This window comes from Aythya ferina (assembly GCF_964211825.1).
Source record: "Aythya ferina genome assembly, chromosome: 2".
NCBI classification, from domain to species: Eukaryota; Metazoa; Chordata; class Aves; order Anseriformes; family Anatidae; genus Aythya; species Aythya ferina.
The window spans coordinates 138,587,438-138,606,723 of NC_140297.1; the positions used below are offsets into that span (position 1 = coordinate 138,587,438).

The following is a 19,286-nucleotide window of genomic DNA, read 5'->3' on the forward strand; positions in this document are numbered from 1 at the left end:
TTTGTTTCCTACCAATTTTAGGAATTTTTCTTTACTAGGGAAAGGTTGAGGTTGTTATTTTGGTGATGTCTTTGAGAGATTGTAAAAAACTAATGGATTCAGTCTTGAGACAATATATTATTTAATGTGTGTAACTGTCTTGACATCCATATCAAAATGCTTTTTCATTTTTATCTGATATTCTGTAATACTTTCCTTGCATAATTATAGAATTTGTTCCAAAATCCATGTTACGTATGTAAGGAGATGGTTCCGTAATTACGCTAATACTTGCATAATTAAGAAGGTCTTGCCAATTTTTACTGATTCCAAATTCCCAGTTACTTCTGCATGGGGGAAAAAATAGTAGAAGTGGTAACTTCTGTTAGTTTTTCCTTTCATGCTACTTACAGGTGTTGAAACTATTTCTTTCTCATTTGCGAGTAAATTTATGTATTTCTTTTTTTCCGATAGGTAGCTCTGTGCAGAATAGGAGGGCTGGCTTCCTCTCTACATGGCACAGGGCTGTTTTGTAAGCTGCCCTCTAGATTGCTGCCAACATATCTCAGTCCTGACTTGTAACATCCCCTGCTGCTGCAGTTCTAGGCAGCTCTTCAGAAGTGCCTGCCAATGCAGTGGTTTGTTCCAAAGCGTGTGGTAGTTTTCTGGTGTGCACAAACAGGGGCTGAGCAAAGACCACCAGAACTTATTTCCACTTGTGACCTAAGGCAAGGTTTGAACTCTAGTTTCCGTCGAAAAACGTCAAGCGTGTTGGCCTTCTGTGCTCTTCAGCTGCATGGATTTAATGCTTTTACGTTGCTACCAAGTCAAATGTTATTGTCTAAATGTAAGCTGAAAACACTTAGTCATTTTAAAGTCCCAAAATGAAAGGGTCATAAGAAAAACATGAAAGTGAATAGTTGAGGTGGCACTTATAAACTGAAAACAAAAGTGTATGTATGTGTATATATACATATTTATGATTCCAGTATCTAAGTGGCCTTGTGTGTTTTTCTCTCTGTATCTACATATAGTTTATGTATGACTGTTTGTATTTAAAATACCTGTATACAGTGTTCTCTCACTTCCAGTTAAAAACTGCAAATCACAACAAAAATGCTATAAGAACATCTAAGGTAGATAATTAAAGTATAATTAAGTTTAAATGCCTTGGTGAAGGAATATAAAAATATTTAAATTCAACAGGCTAGTACATTTGCAGTTTTCTTTTATTAGGTGTGAAATCTAAGAATCCCCTGCCAACTCTTGAGGGCTCAATCCAGAATGTTGAATTGAAGTACTGCAGCACATCATTGGTCAAATGTGCCTCTGGGACCGTGGGATCAATAAAAATTTGTGCCAAAGCCCCAGGTATGTGCAGCTGGACCATGTAAAACTTTATTGCCTGTATAGGAGAATTGGCCTTGCTTTTTACAAGGAGAGTTACTGAAACAAGAATTTACTCATTGTTCCTATGAATCAGAGAGGGGTTTTTGTATTCTTTTTAAAAATTATTATTATTATTATTATTATTATTATTATTATTATTATTATTATTATGATGATGTGCCAGAGGATGATCCAGCCTGGACTCAGTGTATCCAATGTTGACACTGAATGAAAAATATAAAGATTTTACTTTTTTCTTCTGAGATAAAAATGAATTTAAAAGCACTGAAGAAACTGGAGTAGAACTGCATTTGCATATTACATAGGATATTTGCATTTTGCATAATTTAGTAGTTTAATGTTGTGTTCTTTTTTTTTAATGTCTCCTTTTCTGTAAATCTTTTCTGTAAATGGTACGAGTATTTCACCTGAGAAATTTTTGAGGGTTTTATGATACATTTATTTTATCTAACTTTTTTTTTTTTAAAGTTTACAGCTACTTTTCAAATCAGTATCTATGATCTTTATATATATTATATTTATATATATATTTGGCAGCTAGTGTTAAGAACACTAAAAATGGAGTATATTTAACTTCATTGATGAGATCATGATGATATTTTAATATACTTTTTTTATAAAGTTAGGATGGAAATTACTATCTTAGAGAGAATTGATTATGAAATCCTCCTGGATGTAAAGACATTTACAAGATAACATTAAGGAAGTTGTTTAATAGTTTATAAGTGGTTGATCTTTCTATTTCCTTTTTTAATTCTGTACTTACAACACTAATAGATACCCTCTTTGGACTAATGAATGTTTATAAGTTGGAAAATTATCTTATTACAATAAAAGCTGTAAGAACTCTAATCTTTATCTTAGGTGATGGTGGAAAAGAGAAGCTGATTCCTTTAATTCAAGGGCCTTCTGACACCAGAGACTTACACAGCAGTAAATGGCTGAATGAGAGTAGAAAGCCAGAATCTCTCCTAGCTCCAGATTTGGTAGCCTTTACAATCCAAATTCCACAGTATATGGACTACTGCCATAATTCTGGTAAGTGCAAAACTCTTGTTAAGCTGGTATCGCATTACATTTTCCTATCCAATGTAATTTTCAAAAGAGGGGCTTGATATAAAGTGTGCCAAATGCCAAAGTATCTTTTTCACATACCGCACACATAATAACTTCAGCTCACTATGAGACAAAAACTTATAGCAGCATTTTGATCTATGTCCTCTTCAGTAAGAAATGCTTCACTGACTTTGGTTGCCTTTTAAATAAATTATGCAGGACCTTTTGTAATCGTTTTTATTTTTTTGGGCAGGATTAATGTTGAAAATGCTTTATTCTTTCTTTCCTCTAATAATTTGAGCTTCTCATATGGAAGTTGACATAATGCATTGAAATTGATTCACATAAATTTGCAGGATAATTTAGAATTTAATGAAGAACTCATTTATCATAAAAATTAATAATAAGAAGGTGATTTTTAAGATGCTTGTGAGTATACATTTGACTGTTAAATTTGGTGTTGTAGTGGATATATAAATGAGAAACAAGTTAGTATTTTCCAGAGATCTGGTTGGATAAAGATGTCGACTTTGTGGGCATAAATAATCTTATCTAACATTCTTATGATTTCTCTAGGCTTTAAACATAACATTGTTCTGTCTCAAGCAAAACAGACAATTTGACATCTGTCTAGGTTAAAATAACTGTAATATAGCTTGTGAAATACACATAGATCTAGGTTTTGCTGTCAGTATGTTGCATTTGGCAAATCTCATTAAAAGGTTTGTCATGTTTCTCTGCTAAGGATGGGATGAAAAAAAAAGGAAAAAAAAAAACAAACAATAATCTAATTAAAGGAAAGCAAAAGAATCAATTGACCCCAGTATTATCAAACACAAAAACAGTTTAAAAGTATGCTTTTTTTTTTTTCTTTTCCATTAAAAATGAAAAAAATGAAATGGTTGAATGTCATTAGTCTGGAAAGCCAGGGTGAATTTATTACCATCTTCGTAACTTCTGTGCGCATATATAAGCAAAATCTTCTTTTCTTATGCAAAGAAAATATTAGTAAGCACTGTGCACTCCAGCAGTTTTTAGGTTATTTTCTCAGTAACGGTGCTCATATGTTTCTTGGAAAGTATCATATTGGGAATATTTATGACACTGTTTTTTTTTAACAATTACCTTAAGTTCTTGCCACTAAAACATTGCCTAAAAGTAATTGATGATTCAAGAGTCTCCAAATTATTCAGATTCTTTTTTGAGGAAAGAAAATGATGAAAATCTGGTGGATTCTGCTGTCTCACTTAAGTAACTTTTAAATGTTGATAATAATAATAATAATTACTGTTATTTGTTATTGCATTTTCTGCCTTTTTTGAGAATATTTTCTTAAAATATGTTTTTTAAAAAACCAAACACCTGTATTATAGAATAATGGTAATTGTTACTGGTCTTGGTTAATGCATATATTGTAGTTCATCAGCTTAATGTATTGTCTAGTTAGCTTGTAGAGCAGATTTGATAGTTTGTGACAGACAATGCCTAAGAGAATTAAAATACCAACAAATGAAGTGTGGTTCAGAGTTGTATGCAGGGACTTCTAGAGGCCAGCTAATAATATAGCAAAAATTGGTTCCTAATAGACAAATGTCTGTGGTACCTATTCTGCAGATGAATGGAGACCTGTTTTTAAATGCAGAAAGTTTTAATTTTACTGCACCACCTCACTGGTGACGGATTTTTAAAGCTTTGGTCCTGGTAAATGTGGAGAATGGTGTACTACAAATAATGGTTGTTTTAAATTAAAGTAAATTTAAAGGAGTTGTGTTTAAATTATCTCAGGTTCAATACGAAGGATTAGGGAGTTGATTAAAGCCTTTGCTTTCAAATACTTGCTGAAGGAACTGAGGCCATTCAACACAGGAGACGTGTATATCTTTTCCATAAAGACTATGAAAACTACGTGGAGAGGAAAACATGAAATGATTTGAGAGCATAAAAATGCTTTTGCTGTCAGTTGCAGTCACTTCTGGGAACTAAAGTTATACTGGATAATTTGACAGCAAATTCAACTTATGCCACAGGGGAATAAAGCTGTATTACAGGAGATGATGTGGCAGTACTGAAGTTGTGCTATTTGAGCCATTTATCCAAATAATGTTAGATATGATGGTCTGGAATAGAAGTTTAGACTGCAAAGGAGAGCAAAGAGAATAGTGCAACCTGCTTGTACAAAGAATAATAATAAAAAAAAAAAGCTATGCATGCAAGATAAGAATAATTATTTAGTGTTGTTCTGTACTATCAGATTGCTAGAGATAGGGCTGTGTGGCTGGCTACACAGAAAGAGACGTTTAGCTGCTACACTCACGACACATGTGGCTTCTGAAAGAGCTAAGGAGGAGTTTGGCGGGATGGACTCAGATGTCACCTGGCACTCAGGTAAACTCAGTACCATATAGAGGGATTCAGAAAACCTGGCAAACATGATGTCAGTGAAGCTGCTGGTCATGCTGTGCAGTAGGGAGAAGTGGGTATATTGGAACTATACAAAGCTTTAGAGCTGCAAATGAGCCACCTCCATTAAGAACAGGATAATGTAATATGCTTTGCTGGGTAAAACCCAGAAAGTTTCAGTGGGAAAAAAAAAAAACAAGAAAAAAAAACAGTAATTGCAGAGGAACTTCTGGGTACTCTAGCAAACAATAGGACCACAAAATAAAGAGTTTGTGGAAGAATCTTGGAATACAACACCATATCTGTCCAAGTGTTTTTGTTTTGCTTTTTTTCAAATTTTGCTTATATAAAAATTAAGTGAAGGAAGAGTAACTAATGAATTCCTTATGCATCTGTAAAATTGAATGGAAAACAACTGGGATTAAAACCAAAGCAGTTGTTTGGGTATAAAGTACCAGGGAGGAGGCAGTGCACATGGATGACATGCATTCCCTGAATAATTCAGGGCCAGTTTACCTGGAGTTTACCTGGAGAACAGGTAGGGGATCTTATCTCCTCTTGTTGCAACCAGCTACTGCATTGTACCACTTGAATCCATTGATCCAGAATGACCCAGACTGATGGGCAGCTTCCTTTTACCTCTTGTCTGCAGGTGGCCCTGCAAAGATGCGTATAAAGCAGTGTATTTAGAATTGGAGTGATAAAGCATTTTACACATGTATTTTATTTCTTGTTGGCTACTGAGAGGGAGAGAAACGTTACGATTCTTGCAGTAGCATGCTGCATAGGGTATAACCAGGAAAGAGAAAAAATGTCTTTATAAAATGTTACCCAAAAAAGGTAACATTTTTTGGGTATATAAAGTGCACTATATATAGCACCTACAGGAAAAGTAGAAATTATGTATAACAAATGCATATACAGGTGATTATTCAGTAACAATATTTTATTGTTTGCTGCACCAAGTAGCATTAGCACAACCGAGAACTGATAAACCTATGTTAGAGGAAGTATTTAGGGACACAGGAAATAAATACAATTCTGTTCAGTCCTTAATTACAAGTCTGCGTGCTGGTCCTTGTCCTTTTGGATATATTTGTTGTATGAAAAACCACTCCAGGAATCTGTGTGCATAGCTGTAAAAATGAGTGGATGTGATCCCCAGTCTTTATCTGAACTGCAGCATGTGCAATATGTGAGAGAGCGGAGATGATTACACGAGCCCCAGGTTTGGGAAAGTCGTCTTACTGCTTCTCTAAAATAACCTTGGATTTATTAACCCGCAGAGCAAGCTGCAGACCTTGTTTATTTCACCTGGCCTTTGAGAGAAATAGAGAGATTGCAAAATGAATGTGGGTGTTAGTATTTAATTATGGGCAGCTGTTGAATAGATGAGGTGAGCTGATTAAGCTCTATTTGGTTTGCCATATTGAATAATTGTGAGTGCATGCATAGCCAGTATATGGAGAGCTTTATTACATATATCAGGAGGAAATGAAATTAAAAATGAAATTAATAAAGTTTTCTTTGAGATCCACTTAAACATTCAGCAGTATTTCGAAATAAGGAAGTAAATAAAAGTACCTGTATTAACATCATGCTCACGTATGGTAAATTGATGAACCCCATGGATGGAAGTAAGAGGGAAAGAAAGCTTCTCGAGTTAGTGCGAAAGCTCCACTAAAAGTGTAGAGCAAATAGCTCAGAAGAAGTTTATTGCTTATTTTAAGTGTTATTTTTCTTAAGCTTCCAAAGATTTTTGGATTATTTTCTCCCCTGTAACTTTTTTGTGAGTTTAGATGAGAATTGCTTCATTCCCTCCAATCCACCCCCCCACCAAAGGAACAATATTTTTGTGCAGTGAAAATATTTTTATATTTTTAAATGATTAAGATATAGCCACAAACATGAAGAAAAAAAAAAAAAAAAAAGTGTTGCAAATGTTGTACCAGCAGGAACATTATATTTTTCCCCATCATAAACTGGATGATTTTATTTGCTAGAGCTTATTTGAAAGGAGGTAACAGTTGTTACATACTTCTAAAAAACAAAACAAAACAAAACAAAAAAACACATTCGAACAGCTATCTATGCCTCCAACTTCCCATTTCTTATGGTTAAAAACAGAACAAAATCTATCATTAACATCTTTTTATTAATTAAATTTTGACCGCTTAGACTGGGGATACTGCAGAGTCTGGATTTTAAAGGTAGAACAATGATTTTTTTTTTTTTTTTTTTTTTTAAGTTTTCCGTTCCAATTCAAAGGAATGCTTGTACTAGTAAACAGAGAAAACTTGTAGAAGAGTATTTCTAAACTAATTTTGAAGTATTTTGGAGCAAGTTGACACAATGAATGAGTAAGAATGCTGGATATATTGTAGTAATTAAAGACAATTCACATTTGTGGTTTGGGCATAAATGTGTAAAAATTATACCCATCTATCTTATTACATTTCCTTTTCTCTCCCTGAGGATTTCACTATGTACTTTATCTGTAATTGTTGCCAGTTTTCTATCAAGTTCCCACTGGGCTTCTGGTGCAAAAAATCTTATCCTCTCGATGACAGAGCTTGCCTGAATGATTTCATGCTCTTAGCATTTTTGTTCACGGGAATTAGGGGCAGAATGTAACTGCAGCTGAACATAGCATCTATTTTTGTAATTTTGAAGTTTAGACTCTGTTATTGGAACTAAATGAAGAGATGCAGGTGTTCCCCAGTTCAAATCCCTTGGGATTTTTTGATGGTAGATGCTTGAAAAGAAAATGCATGTGTTTCCAGAGTCAAACAGCAGCTGTGGACAAGGATTTATGTTTTTCTCAGAACTTTGGGATTTCAAAATGTTACATTTAATCACATGCACAGAAAGGAGAGCAAATGTTAAAGATGTTACATATAAAACTAGGGGACTGATCTTTTTACCATACCAACTAGTTGTGGGAATAGAGGAACAAAGTGATCTTTAATCTTAATATGAACGATTTCAAAAGGGTTATGATAGTTGCCAGGACTCCGGTCTTTCGAGATCTGTGCTCTTGCAGCAAACAGCATTTATATTGTCTTAATTACTCCAAAAATCTGGCTTATTCACATATTTGGCCTTGGAAAATATGAATGCTAATAGTGTAAGCTACTAGTGTAGTTTTCAAAGTCAGATTAAAAAATTGCATTTCAACTGCCTCAGCCTCAGAGGGTAAATTTAAAAGATTTCTGAGTTTGTGGGCAGAAGTATTTTGTGGTAGTGCAATCTCTCTATCTTAATGTTGAGATTACTTGATCATCCTAAACAAAATGTCTGACGTTTTGTTGACAAAGAGCAAGATTTTTTTTTTTTTTTCCTAATGAGGAAGGATGGGTTTTATTTTCTAAATTAATGTGATACAAAGGTAGTGTTTTAGAAATTGTATAGGGCTGGAATTAAGATGCTCACCTCTAGACAAGGTTTTGTTCATGTTAAAAGCTTCTGTGTAATGGTGATGGGTGTTTGTGGCAAAGAGGCTGGTTTCTCTCATGTGAATCAGTTTTTCCTTTCACAGCTTCCTCATTGAAGGTACAACAAAATTTACAATGTAAAGGTTTTTCCCCTGAAAACGAGACATCATAACATACCAAATAACACAAGTTCAAGCGGGAGGCAGCAGATGGTGGTACTGGGTGGTTTAGGAGGGAGGGCATGTGGGGAAGAGCAGGATAATCACAGTGGAAAATGTAAGTTTTAACTAAAACTTCTCTGTAAAAGTAAAATCCTATGCTTAAGTGCATTTACCAGTTTGTGTGTGCCCTGGCCTTCCCCATTACCCCCACAGCCCAATATATTGTGTACAGGTTAATTATCAGATATTTTCCAGACCTAAATCCCCCTTTAGCTGCTGCCTTGCAAAGCTCCCAAGCTTACTGCTGTTTCTAAGGGGGAAGGAAGAAGCACAGGCTGTTACTCTACTGGCTCCAGTTAAAAATTTCTTGGCCATGAGAGGAGCATCAGGGAGGGACATACTATTGTGCACTAACTAGATTAACATTATTTCCAGGGGATTGCATAACTCCAGCAACTGGTAGTAAGTTTTGGTTATAGAAATGCAATTGTGCGCTGCAGGAATAGGGCAGCTTGTTCAACTTTCCATCAAGGAATTGTGCACATCTTCTTTGTGGAAGGGCTGTTTTCATCTCCCTGCGCTATGTTTGCATTCTCCTTTTCTCAACGTGCCATAAATCCTTCAGCAATAGATGCCCCCTTGGCTCCTGAAATTGTGACTGAGTAGGATTCTGAAATTTGTAAAATGATACTGGAAAAACAATCTTTTTTATTATTTTTTTTAAAAAAAGCTACACGCTGTCCTCTCAGTTGTTAGGAAGTCAGCCCGCGTGGTTAAGTTCTATTTTATTTCGAAGCACGGCTGACTTCAAGTCGTGCTGTTCAGCTGTGTTGTGAAAGTCAACAGAGTAAAAGCTTTAGCCAAAGGAGTGCTTTTGCCTTTGTCCCATTTCCTTTTCTTAATAGTATTGGTTAAGTGTTTGGTAACCTGGCAATATGATATCAGAATTTGGACAATGATGTGGACTCAACCCCAAATAGTAGGAGTCTGAGACTTTGCACTATGACGTCTGTGAGCAAGGGAATTGGAAAGTCTGATCCTCTGTTGTGTTTACACCTTTTTCTTTAGAAATGCCTTGCTTGACTTTCTCTTTGCTTTTGACTCTGGATAGCAGCCTTCTGCCTGTAGGTAATGGAGTTGATCTTATAGTTCCCAGGATAGGAGTTTGTGCTTCAGTATTGACAACTGCTGAAATGAACTCCTGAGTTGTGGCTTATATGGACTATGCATGCTTAAAAGCACAGAAGGGAAGTCTTCCTACCTTCTCTTTAACCAGAAAATAACCTAGAAAGTACTGTAAAACGAACTCAAAAACTAAGTGTTAATCTTTTTTTAACCCTGTAACTCATTAAATGTGCCAAAGTTAGAGAGTGGCAGATAGGGTATCCCTGCAACGTTTCTTTATGTGCATGCGTGTGTGCCCCACAAGATTTCTTCCCAATCTGGCAGAATCCAAGTATGCAGGCTATCAGAGTGTTTCATATGGCCACCAAAGTCATATTTAACATTTTGGGTATGAAAAAAAAAACAAAGTGGGTTCAAATGATAACTTCTATTTCCAAAAATGTTTAGGATAATGTTTCTGACCTCCATATACTTAGGAAAATACATTCACCTTTTCCACTTGGGGCATCTGGAAAAGCATTATTCAGCAAGGCGACTAGATACTTACTGATGGTGCAGAGATTTCTGGAAATGTGACAGGCATATGCTCTCAGCAATTGCTGACACATAGCTTTGGACACTGAAATCTGTTTTTAATTGAGAAAATATATGTTGGCCAACATATTGGGATAGCTCCTACTCATTTTGAAAAAATGCCATGGGATCTTTAACTTCCATTTGGATGCTTCCCAGACGTGGGCATAAGGGACTGTAACTGTTTACTTTCAAATGGTGTTTAAACCGTTTCCAGCTTTTATAATTGAATTATATTGCTCTCACTACCACTTTTGTGATGTAAATGGCTCATATAACATGGCTAATTTTTGTAACAAAATGATAAATAGATATAACTGAAAAACAGTAGACTTTGGTAATAAAATATAAATGCAATTTGAACAACTCAGTTTCTGTTTTTCCAAATTTTAATAACAATTGATTAAATAACATAGTACTGAACAGAAATGTAGCATATTTGATGAAAAACAGCAGTATTTCCATTATTTTAAATGCAGGAATTGTGATTACTCTCTTGGCTTGGCTACTTTATATTTAAAGTGTGATCTCAATACGTATTTGTTTCTAGATAATTTTTTCCCAGCAATTTTCAGCTCTGCAGTAGGTTAAAACAAACAACAGCCAAACAAAAAAACAAAACCCAGCACCAACAAAAACAAAACTACAGATGACCCATTCCATTTCAAAGTTGCATGTTCCAATTACAATACACGTAAACGTACCAATATTCTCACTTACATGTTTTGGGATGTGGTCTTAAATATGCAGAGTGACTATTCACCATTTTCGTCTCCCACCCAAACATTACTGTCCTGCATTTCAGGAATTCATTTTCACGATGCTGCAAATAGCCATTTGCAGTCACAGTATAAAGTTGTGCCATTATCACTTGGCTGAACAGTTAACTTTATGTAGAAAGAAGCAGTTCATGGCCAGGATTAGGCAAAATAAGTTAAAGTCTTAGGAGTAAATTGATTTTTTAATTCAACTAGATAACCCCAGTGATGAGCTAAGCCACATTGCTACAGTTTACCGAATTGAAAATTATTTTGAACAGATTAGTTTTAAGGTCTCCGGGTTGCATTAAATAAGCTTAATTTCCGTCATGTGCTATGAAGCTTCTGAAAATCAACATTTATTTTTATCAAAAGTCTGCAAACCATGTAGAAATGAGTACTGCAGAAACCATTAGCCACTTCCAACCTTTAATCACTTCTGTGCTGTATGAGCTGACTTCGTTTTCCTGTTACCTCTGGAAGCACTGAAACAGAACTAATGAGTGCAAGCTACCTGTGTATGTGCTTGTTGTCTACGGTGGCAGAAATACTTGAATTTAATACAAGGAAAATAGTCCATCGTGCAACTTTTTATTTCAATTCAATATCTCAATTTACCCTACATACATGTAATGAAAGCATTTAACTACAAATACTTCCATATAACAGATTTCTAAGTAGTGCAACTTCGACACAATACTGCATGTTTAGTAACTGCTAAGTTTACAGTCCATTTGATTAAAAATCCCCCTCTGAGGCAGCTTGACATTCTCAGTACTACATGGGGATCTAAACCTATTTGAGAAATGCAGTGATAACATTATAGTGGATATAGTTCAATTAAAATCAAGTATTTTTAATTCTTGATTATAATCTAATATACATTTTTAATTAGAGGAACTGACATGGTGAAAAAGGGAAACGATTTGTTTTCTGAATTTGTTATCTGAATGAGAAAATTCTAGGGGTGCCCTAATCTTGCAGCTGGTTCAGCGAAGGTGTAGAAACATTTGCCAGAGAAAAGTAATTTGCTGAGTCCGGAGTTCCCATTCATTCTTCTGCTGCTAATTGTTGATACTGAGTTCCACTTACAGCACAGCAAATCGTCGCAGTCTGCTTTTCCTAAGTGTGTTCGTAATTGCTGATGTCTTTTCAAGATGAAGTAAATAGATCTGAAAGAAAAAAAAAAAAAAAACAGCACTGATTTTCCCCATGAGTTTTATAAAATTGCTTCATTGCATCTACAAACAGAAGAGCAAATCATCCGGGGGCTGTGCTATCTTAATGAGAACATGGCCTGGTTATGCACCGCAGCGCGTGGGCAGAGGAACGGGTGCCCTAACAATGGGAACCGAAAGGATGGGGAGTCCCGAACAACTGTGTCAGCTCTGAGTCGTCCCACTAAGAGCCTGCCCGCATCTGTCAGCTCTTCCACTTTTAGCCTCTGTGCATCATCTGTCACTGTACAGCTTCGTGGGCCATTTGCCTGGGATTGGTGCCAAGCTGCAGAAGTAGCTTTGACTTGGCTGCCTTATGTCCAGAAATCTTGGAATAACAGCCCGCTGCACGTGGGAAGATGGACATGAAAGGGGTCAGACCCATCCCAGTTTGAGCCACAGCTTTCTGAATTCTGGTGTTGAGAACTGTCACACCAGAGCGGGGGAAGTGACCATGTCCTAAGAGAGAGATTCAAACCCACAATGAAAATAACCTGTAATCCTGAAAATTAATGTTAGAGTAATAATCTGAATAAATCAGAGGTTGACTGTCTCTTCTCACCCTACCCCCCATCCCTGCTCCCACTAGTGCTTTATTTTTTTAATTTTTATTTCTTTGACAGAACCAGTTGAACCATATAGAACTGTTTCTTCAATACAGTGGGAAGCGTAGCATTGGAATTGCCTATCGTAGTTTTGTTTTGCTTTTCAAAATGGAAAAAATAATGCAAGTTTTGAAAGAAGAAACAATTTTAATTGGAAAAATGGAGGAGAAGGTATGAGCAAATCAGGTGAAGCATTAAATACAATCTCTGGTCAGGCATTGGGATGGGAGGTGGTGGAGGCACCGTCCCTGGGGGTGTTCAATGAGAGGTTGGACGCGGTGCTTGGGGACATGGTTCAGTGGGTGACATTGGTGGCAGGGGGATGGTTGGACCAGGTAATCTTGAAGGGCTTTTCCAACCTTGACGAGTCTGTGATTCTCTCAGCGAGTGGGGTTATTGAGTGCATGTGATATGATCATGATCTCTGGATAGTATTCTTTTCAGTTCTGTGAATGTCCATTGCATAGAGGGTAATTCTAATCAGACATAATTAATCATCTTTCAAGTAAACTGGACATTTTGTCCTCACTGGGCTTAGCAATTTTATATGCACAATATTTTTGATATTCAGTGTAACTATGTTGATGTTTGGTTATCTGTTAAGTGGAAATAGAAACTCATAGAAGAGAATGTGAATTCTTCTCCCTCTAATTTTGAGTTTTATTACAATGTCCCTGCTGAGATAAGAAAGGGAATTCAGTATTTAGTAAATCTCTAGGTTGTGTACTGAAAATTCACAGAAGAAAACAAAAGATGTTTAATATGTCATTATAGTATTCAAAATATATTTTAGCCCAAGCCCTGGATTAAAATTATTCAGACATGGAAATTATAGTGTAATGGTGTTTGATAATAGACTCATTATTAAAGGATGAGCTTAAAAATAGTCTATTAAAAATCTATTGTATTAAATTTGTATTTTAATTAATCTGTTGTAGTAAAATAAAGTTAATCTCCTGTATTAAAATGTATTTCTATTTAAAAAGATCTGACCTATTGTATCAGTGCCTTTAAACCAACTTTTGGAAAACTTGCCAGATAAGGAATGGTCGTCAGTATAACTGGATTTTCAGAAAATAGATGTGTGTAGTTTAAAATGCCCGTATCAGTGGTCATTTACATTTTTAATGAAATAAAAATTCAGTGCAGAGTGCAGTTATTTGATAAAACTATTTTTAATTAAAAATATTAGGGAATATTTGATTGCATTTTGGAGTTTTGAAGCAAGTGTAATAATAGTAACATAGTGATTTTCATAACACCGATTATTTTTAGTATAAGGACTTTTGAAGGCAACAAAATAATTTTGCTTTTTTCCCTGGTAACACAGCACAAAATAAGTATAATCCTGTGAAAGGGATGACTTAACACAACTGTTGATGCACTTCAAGTGAAACATCTTTATCAAGTTAATACAAGAAGCAGTCATGCCCTACTTGAATTACTCATTTATAATGGCTGAGCAGCAGCCTGGATGTGGACTTTGAAATCCTGGGAAAATAAGATGCATGCATGCATTCAAATGTCTCAAGTCTTTGCTGTAGAGCAGCTGTAAAATGTTGAAGTGAGATGTCAGCTACTTACTGGTGTCTGCGTTTTGAGACTGAAGGGTGATGTGATTATTTAATTGCTAACCAAGGTTAGCATTGTTTTAATCACTGTATCTTCAGTTCAAGACTTTCAAGAGCTGCTTGAATATTTAGGAGCTCAGATTCAGGATATTTATCTTCTTTTTGCACATTTTTAATGCACAGGTTTTTCCAATTTCCAGCCTTTAAAACGTTTTTTATGATACGTAGCCTTTGCTCTAACTAATATTATGCTTGTGACGAGGGAGAAGTAAAACTATAGGTTTGTAAAACATCAAAATAAGGCGTATGTATCGGCAGCAATTTCAAAAAACGCTGCCTGCGTGCTCACTAAGGACATAAGAATATGTATAATAGCTGGTAAAGTCCGTGCATTAAAAGTAGGTCTGTCTCTTTGCTCTGTTGAGATGTTGCAGCTTGCACAATCTTTTGCAGATGACTGCACCGAATTTCCATTGCCAGGTTCCTTGTCTTCACAGCTTGATCCCATGTTTCCTTTGAAAAGATAGACATGTAGGAAATTAACTGTTCAACTGTAATTTTTCTTCAAATGCTTGCACAATACCAAAGAGTGTGCATCCCATTACACTCGAATGAGAGATTTTCGATCAGAAGTGCCAGATGTGGTGTCTCAAGTATCCTCGTGCTTCCCAAGTAAACAGCACAGGAGCGACCACGAATTTCTTTCAGTGCTGGAAACGTGCACACTGCTATGGCATGAGGTGAGGGGGAGCAGGAATGCCCACTTTTGCTTCTTGGGATCTCTGTAAGGGCACAGGGACATGGTCTTTGTGGGGCACATTGCAGACAGACAACGGTATCAGTGGTGTATATATCCAAGGGTATTCATAACAGTGATCTTACAGCAGTTGGTGAGACTGCAGAGTGCTTACTTCAGGACCATTCAGGAAACCGTCAAGTCATTTTTTCTTCTTGTTTCTGGTACAAGTAGAATTAAGATCCTTTATACTTTATTTCAGTGTTTTTCCTGGAACAGGGTGTGTCTAACAGACGTCGTGCAAACTTGTTTTTTCCTCTGGAAAATCGCTCTCTCAAAATCGTGATGGAAGGAGCAGGTGTTTGCTACACGATGGCAGCAAATTAAGCCCCAGGCTCGGAGATCATGCCTGCCTTCCTGTTAATGGAAAAACTGAGAGGCAAGAATAAGCCACCTTAAAGGTAGAAATACGATGGTTAAAATCTTCACAAGCGCTGTTAGAGGTACTGGAGGTCCGGCCAAGGAGGGCGGTGTTCCCACACCGCTGTGCAGAGCGGGGCATTTTGGAATGGGTTCACTGCTCTCCACTCAAGGTACTCAAACGTGTAGCTCCAAGGGGATGATGGAGGGGTATTTGCAAGAAGGGTGTACTAACTAACCCTTGTAGCCCAGACTGCAGCTTGGCACTGGTTTTAGCTGTAGCAATTTGTCACCTCTCCTCAAATGGCAGCCGCTCAGCTTAGCTCTGACATGATTGCTGTGTCCTGAGGTGTGAATCTACTCCAGCAAGTGGCTCCAGAACTTTTTAAGAGCACAGGAATTAGAAATTGAGGCAGACTTGTACAAAAGCAGCATGAGGTAATGCTGAGGGAACAAAATGTTCTTCCATCGTTCTCCGCGAGGTCCCACAGTGAAACGCTTGCCAGTGAGTGCTGTTATATTGGGAGCCACTATAATTCAAGAGCAGTAACAGCCACGTTTCGGTCCAGGCTTTGAGAAAATAGAGCAACAACCAAGTTCCCACCATGCTTTCAGGCATGGGGCAAGCAAAGTTCTGCTACTTGTGTGTAATACAGATCTCTCTTTCTGTTCTTTGACCTTGCTGCTCTTCCTATTGGAAGCCACTACCTTATTGCATAGCACACAGCTTGTAGGACTGCTGTTTGGTGTGCTCAGGAGCCTTTGACGTAGCCTTTGTGGGTTGTCATATGGGGTTTGCACATCACAGGGACATGATTCCCTGCATCACTGAAGCCTTCCTCTTGCTACATTGGCAGAGAAGTAAAACTATTAAAAAAAAAAAAAAAAAAAGCATTTAATAAAAATATGAATCTTTCTCAGCTTGCAGTCCTGCTCTGCTTTTTTTCCCTATATATTTTTTTTATATTTTCCTAGAGTAGAGATGAAGTCTTCCTCCTTATCATTCTTTTCTGAAACCGGAGCAGTAAAATAAGAATTTGGAATGGCAAGAGTTGAATTCTTAATGAGAGATGAAAAAAGTGGGTATACCTAATTGCATTTTACAAAACAGCCATCATAATTTTCCTGAGTCTTTTCATATTTCACTGAACCTGTGTATACATACACGCATGTGCAAAAGTGTAAGGAGAGTATAAGATACTTGTGTGCATTATATCAGTAAATAGGATGTTCTGAATATTTTTGTTATTTAGAAAGAAAGTTGAAAAAAATGATGTTCTAATCCACAGTACAATGTTTGATCTACTTCTATGAATGTATCAGAGAGCTACAAATTGAGAGAAAACATAAATAATTTTAACTCTAGATGCTCTCGTTTCGCAGAGGATTGGAAGTGGAACGGGAGGACAATTTCTTTAATTCCTTTATCCCTAACTCAGCCCCTTTGTAAATTCCCCAGCTGGTTCTTCATACCCCAGGAAAGAAGCCAGCAGAACATTTGGAAGTTTTTGGACAAATTCTAGCTAGTTTCTGTCGGTACCAGTGCAGCGTTGTTGATATCTTCTAGGGGAGCATAGACAAACTCTCCTTATGTGTGATGGGATATAAAGTAGAGTAGTAGTTGAGGGTTATTTTTTTAATATTCTGCAGTTTATTTTTTTTAATCAGATGGGCTAATAATTAAATATATTAGGACACTGTATTTATTCATAGTTCTTTCAGGAAATTTTTACACAAATCCACCTGGTCTGTCATGAATGTATCTGGCTTGTCATCAGTGTATGACTCCTGCAACACTTCTAGAAGAAGCCTGTACGCCACGTTATCTTATACATAAATGTTTTAGAATATATAAACTTGTGTCACTGCATCAGTGCTATCAACATAAATTTAGCAAAAGTTGGTATTTTGAGCTTCATGTTGTTTCTTTACTAACTTTTTAACATCCAGCTATAAATTAAATTCTCTTTCAGACAAATGGGCCGTATCTAGTTGAGATGTGTGTCATCCCACTAGAAATCCTAAGCAAAAGCTTTCAAGTACAGAAGCTTGAAATGTGTAAAAAGCTGGCATCACTGGTGTTAGTGCATTACTTTAAGCCTAATGTTACACTTGCTTAGAGCAGTAGAATGTGCCTTGCATGTCAGTGTGCCAATGCAAATAATATTCAGACTTCTCTAAGGCTTCTTAATATGCCTTGTCCGTGAAGTGCGGTTTAATATTTAATTACTGATAGTGTCCACTATTATTGTTATGCTTTAGATCAAAGAAAAAATAAAATTGTTTGAATTACAGAGCATTCAATAGCTTGAATTTTCGGCCGAAGGAATAACAAAAAGTAGCAGACTGGAGTTCAAATTTATATGGTGAATAAGTTTGAGTAGTTTTCTGTGCCATTAGCGGAACAAATTAAACTTTCGCTGGTTGAGTGCATATACCTAAACAGTGTAGTGTGGGAGGATTATCAGCCAGTTAGTCTTATTGGTTTATTGGCAGTCGAGCAGATTTAAACCAAATTTTCCCATGGCAGAGGTACTGTATCAGAGATCCCAGAAGTTTTCCTACGAAATTTATGAAGTGGTATGAAAGTAAATTACTGAAGAGCCATCAAAGCAAGTATGTTATTAATTGACAATTTATTGACTTCATCCTCACTGCTAGTTAAAAGGGAAAAAAAAAAAAAAGAGGATTAGGATTCAGCCTACACTTTGAAAGCTGCGTGAGGTCTTTTGTACAATATTTCAGTTAAGCTGTAATTAATTAACTTAATTAAATATTAGTAAAAGAGTAAAAGCACGCTTATTCTGATGGATCTGTAAAAACAGTCATAAGATCAATGTAAATAAGTAATGGAAAGTGTGAATCTGGGTCTGGTTAGGGCAGAGTGTAACACTAGTTATCTTTGATCTTCTGAGAAACTTAGTTCTTGCTCAAGCGAATCTCTCATTGACCTTGTTGACTAATTGCCTAAGAACTTCTGGGTCTTTACCCTTCAGGTTAAGGTCAAAAATATACTGCTGCTTATTATACTGGACTATTTCTTTGTGTCCAGGTTTAATGGTTTTAATTCAAACAGCATTGCAACCTGTTTTTGCTGTTTCTTATTCTACCTATATCGAATGAATGGGCTAGTGATTACAGCCAAAAATAAACTATCTTGCGTTCCTTCTTTTTTTGTGAATTCCTTCTTCTTCCATTGACTTACTGATCTTGGCTAATTATTTAACATCTCTGTGTTTCAACTCATCAGTAAAAGATAAATTTTTATCCATGCAAAATGTTAGAGGGGTTATTGTAGAATATTTTCAGAATCTCACCCAGAAGGTATTACACGAGGCATGGAATTTCGTATTGATAGTAGCTGAGAATATATTAAATATTAGAGAGCATGCTGTAGGGTTTTTTAAACACCTAATATGTGCGATAGGTATTTCACTCATGCTAATATTACATATTACATGGAAGTGGAGATCGCCTTCAGCCCTAAAAAAAAACTAACCAACCAACCAAAAAAAACCACCCAAGCTGGTTTTCCCAGATGAATCATGTATAATTTAAATTTATAGTTTTTTCATGTCAGTCTTGATTAAGACGTGTAGATTTAATATGAGAGGAATATTTTTCCTATTATAGTCCTTAAGCTTAGTGGGTGTAAAACACATGAACTTTCTCCCCTTCTGCCTTTTTCTGATGCCTTTTTCTGACTTTGGCTTTGAATGGCTGCTAAATTACCATTCCCGTTTGTTTGCCAGGTTGGAGGGAGGATGCCTGACTTTGACTCAGAATTGAATTTCTTGAGAAAATATCATTCAGAGCAGCGTGTCCACAACAGGAGCTATTA

The 19,286-nt window shown here is 36.3% G+C and overlaps 1 protein-coding gene across 9 annotated transcripts in view; it reads left to right on the plus strand.

Moving 5' to 3' along the window:
- Positions 1–19,286, plus strand: part of VPS13B (vacuolar protein sorting 13 homolog B) — a 459,486-nt gene that overhangs the window by 140,359 nt on the left and 299,841 nt on the right. For all 9 annotated transcript variants that reach the window (XM_084510475.1, XM_084510471.1, XM_084510472.1 and 6 more), the window contains 2 exons: positions 1,216–1,350; positions 2,254–2,427. In XM_084510475.1, coding sequence (XP_084366601.1) covers positions 1,216–1,350; positions 2,254–2,427 — 309 coding nt within the window. The remainder of the gene's footprint in view (positions 1–1,215; positions 1,351–2,253; positions 2,428–19,286) is intronic.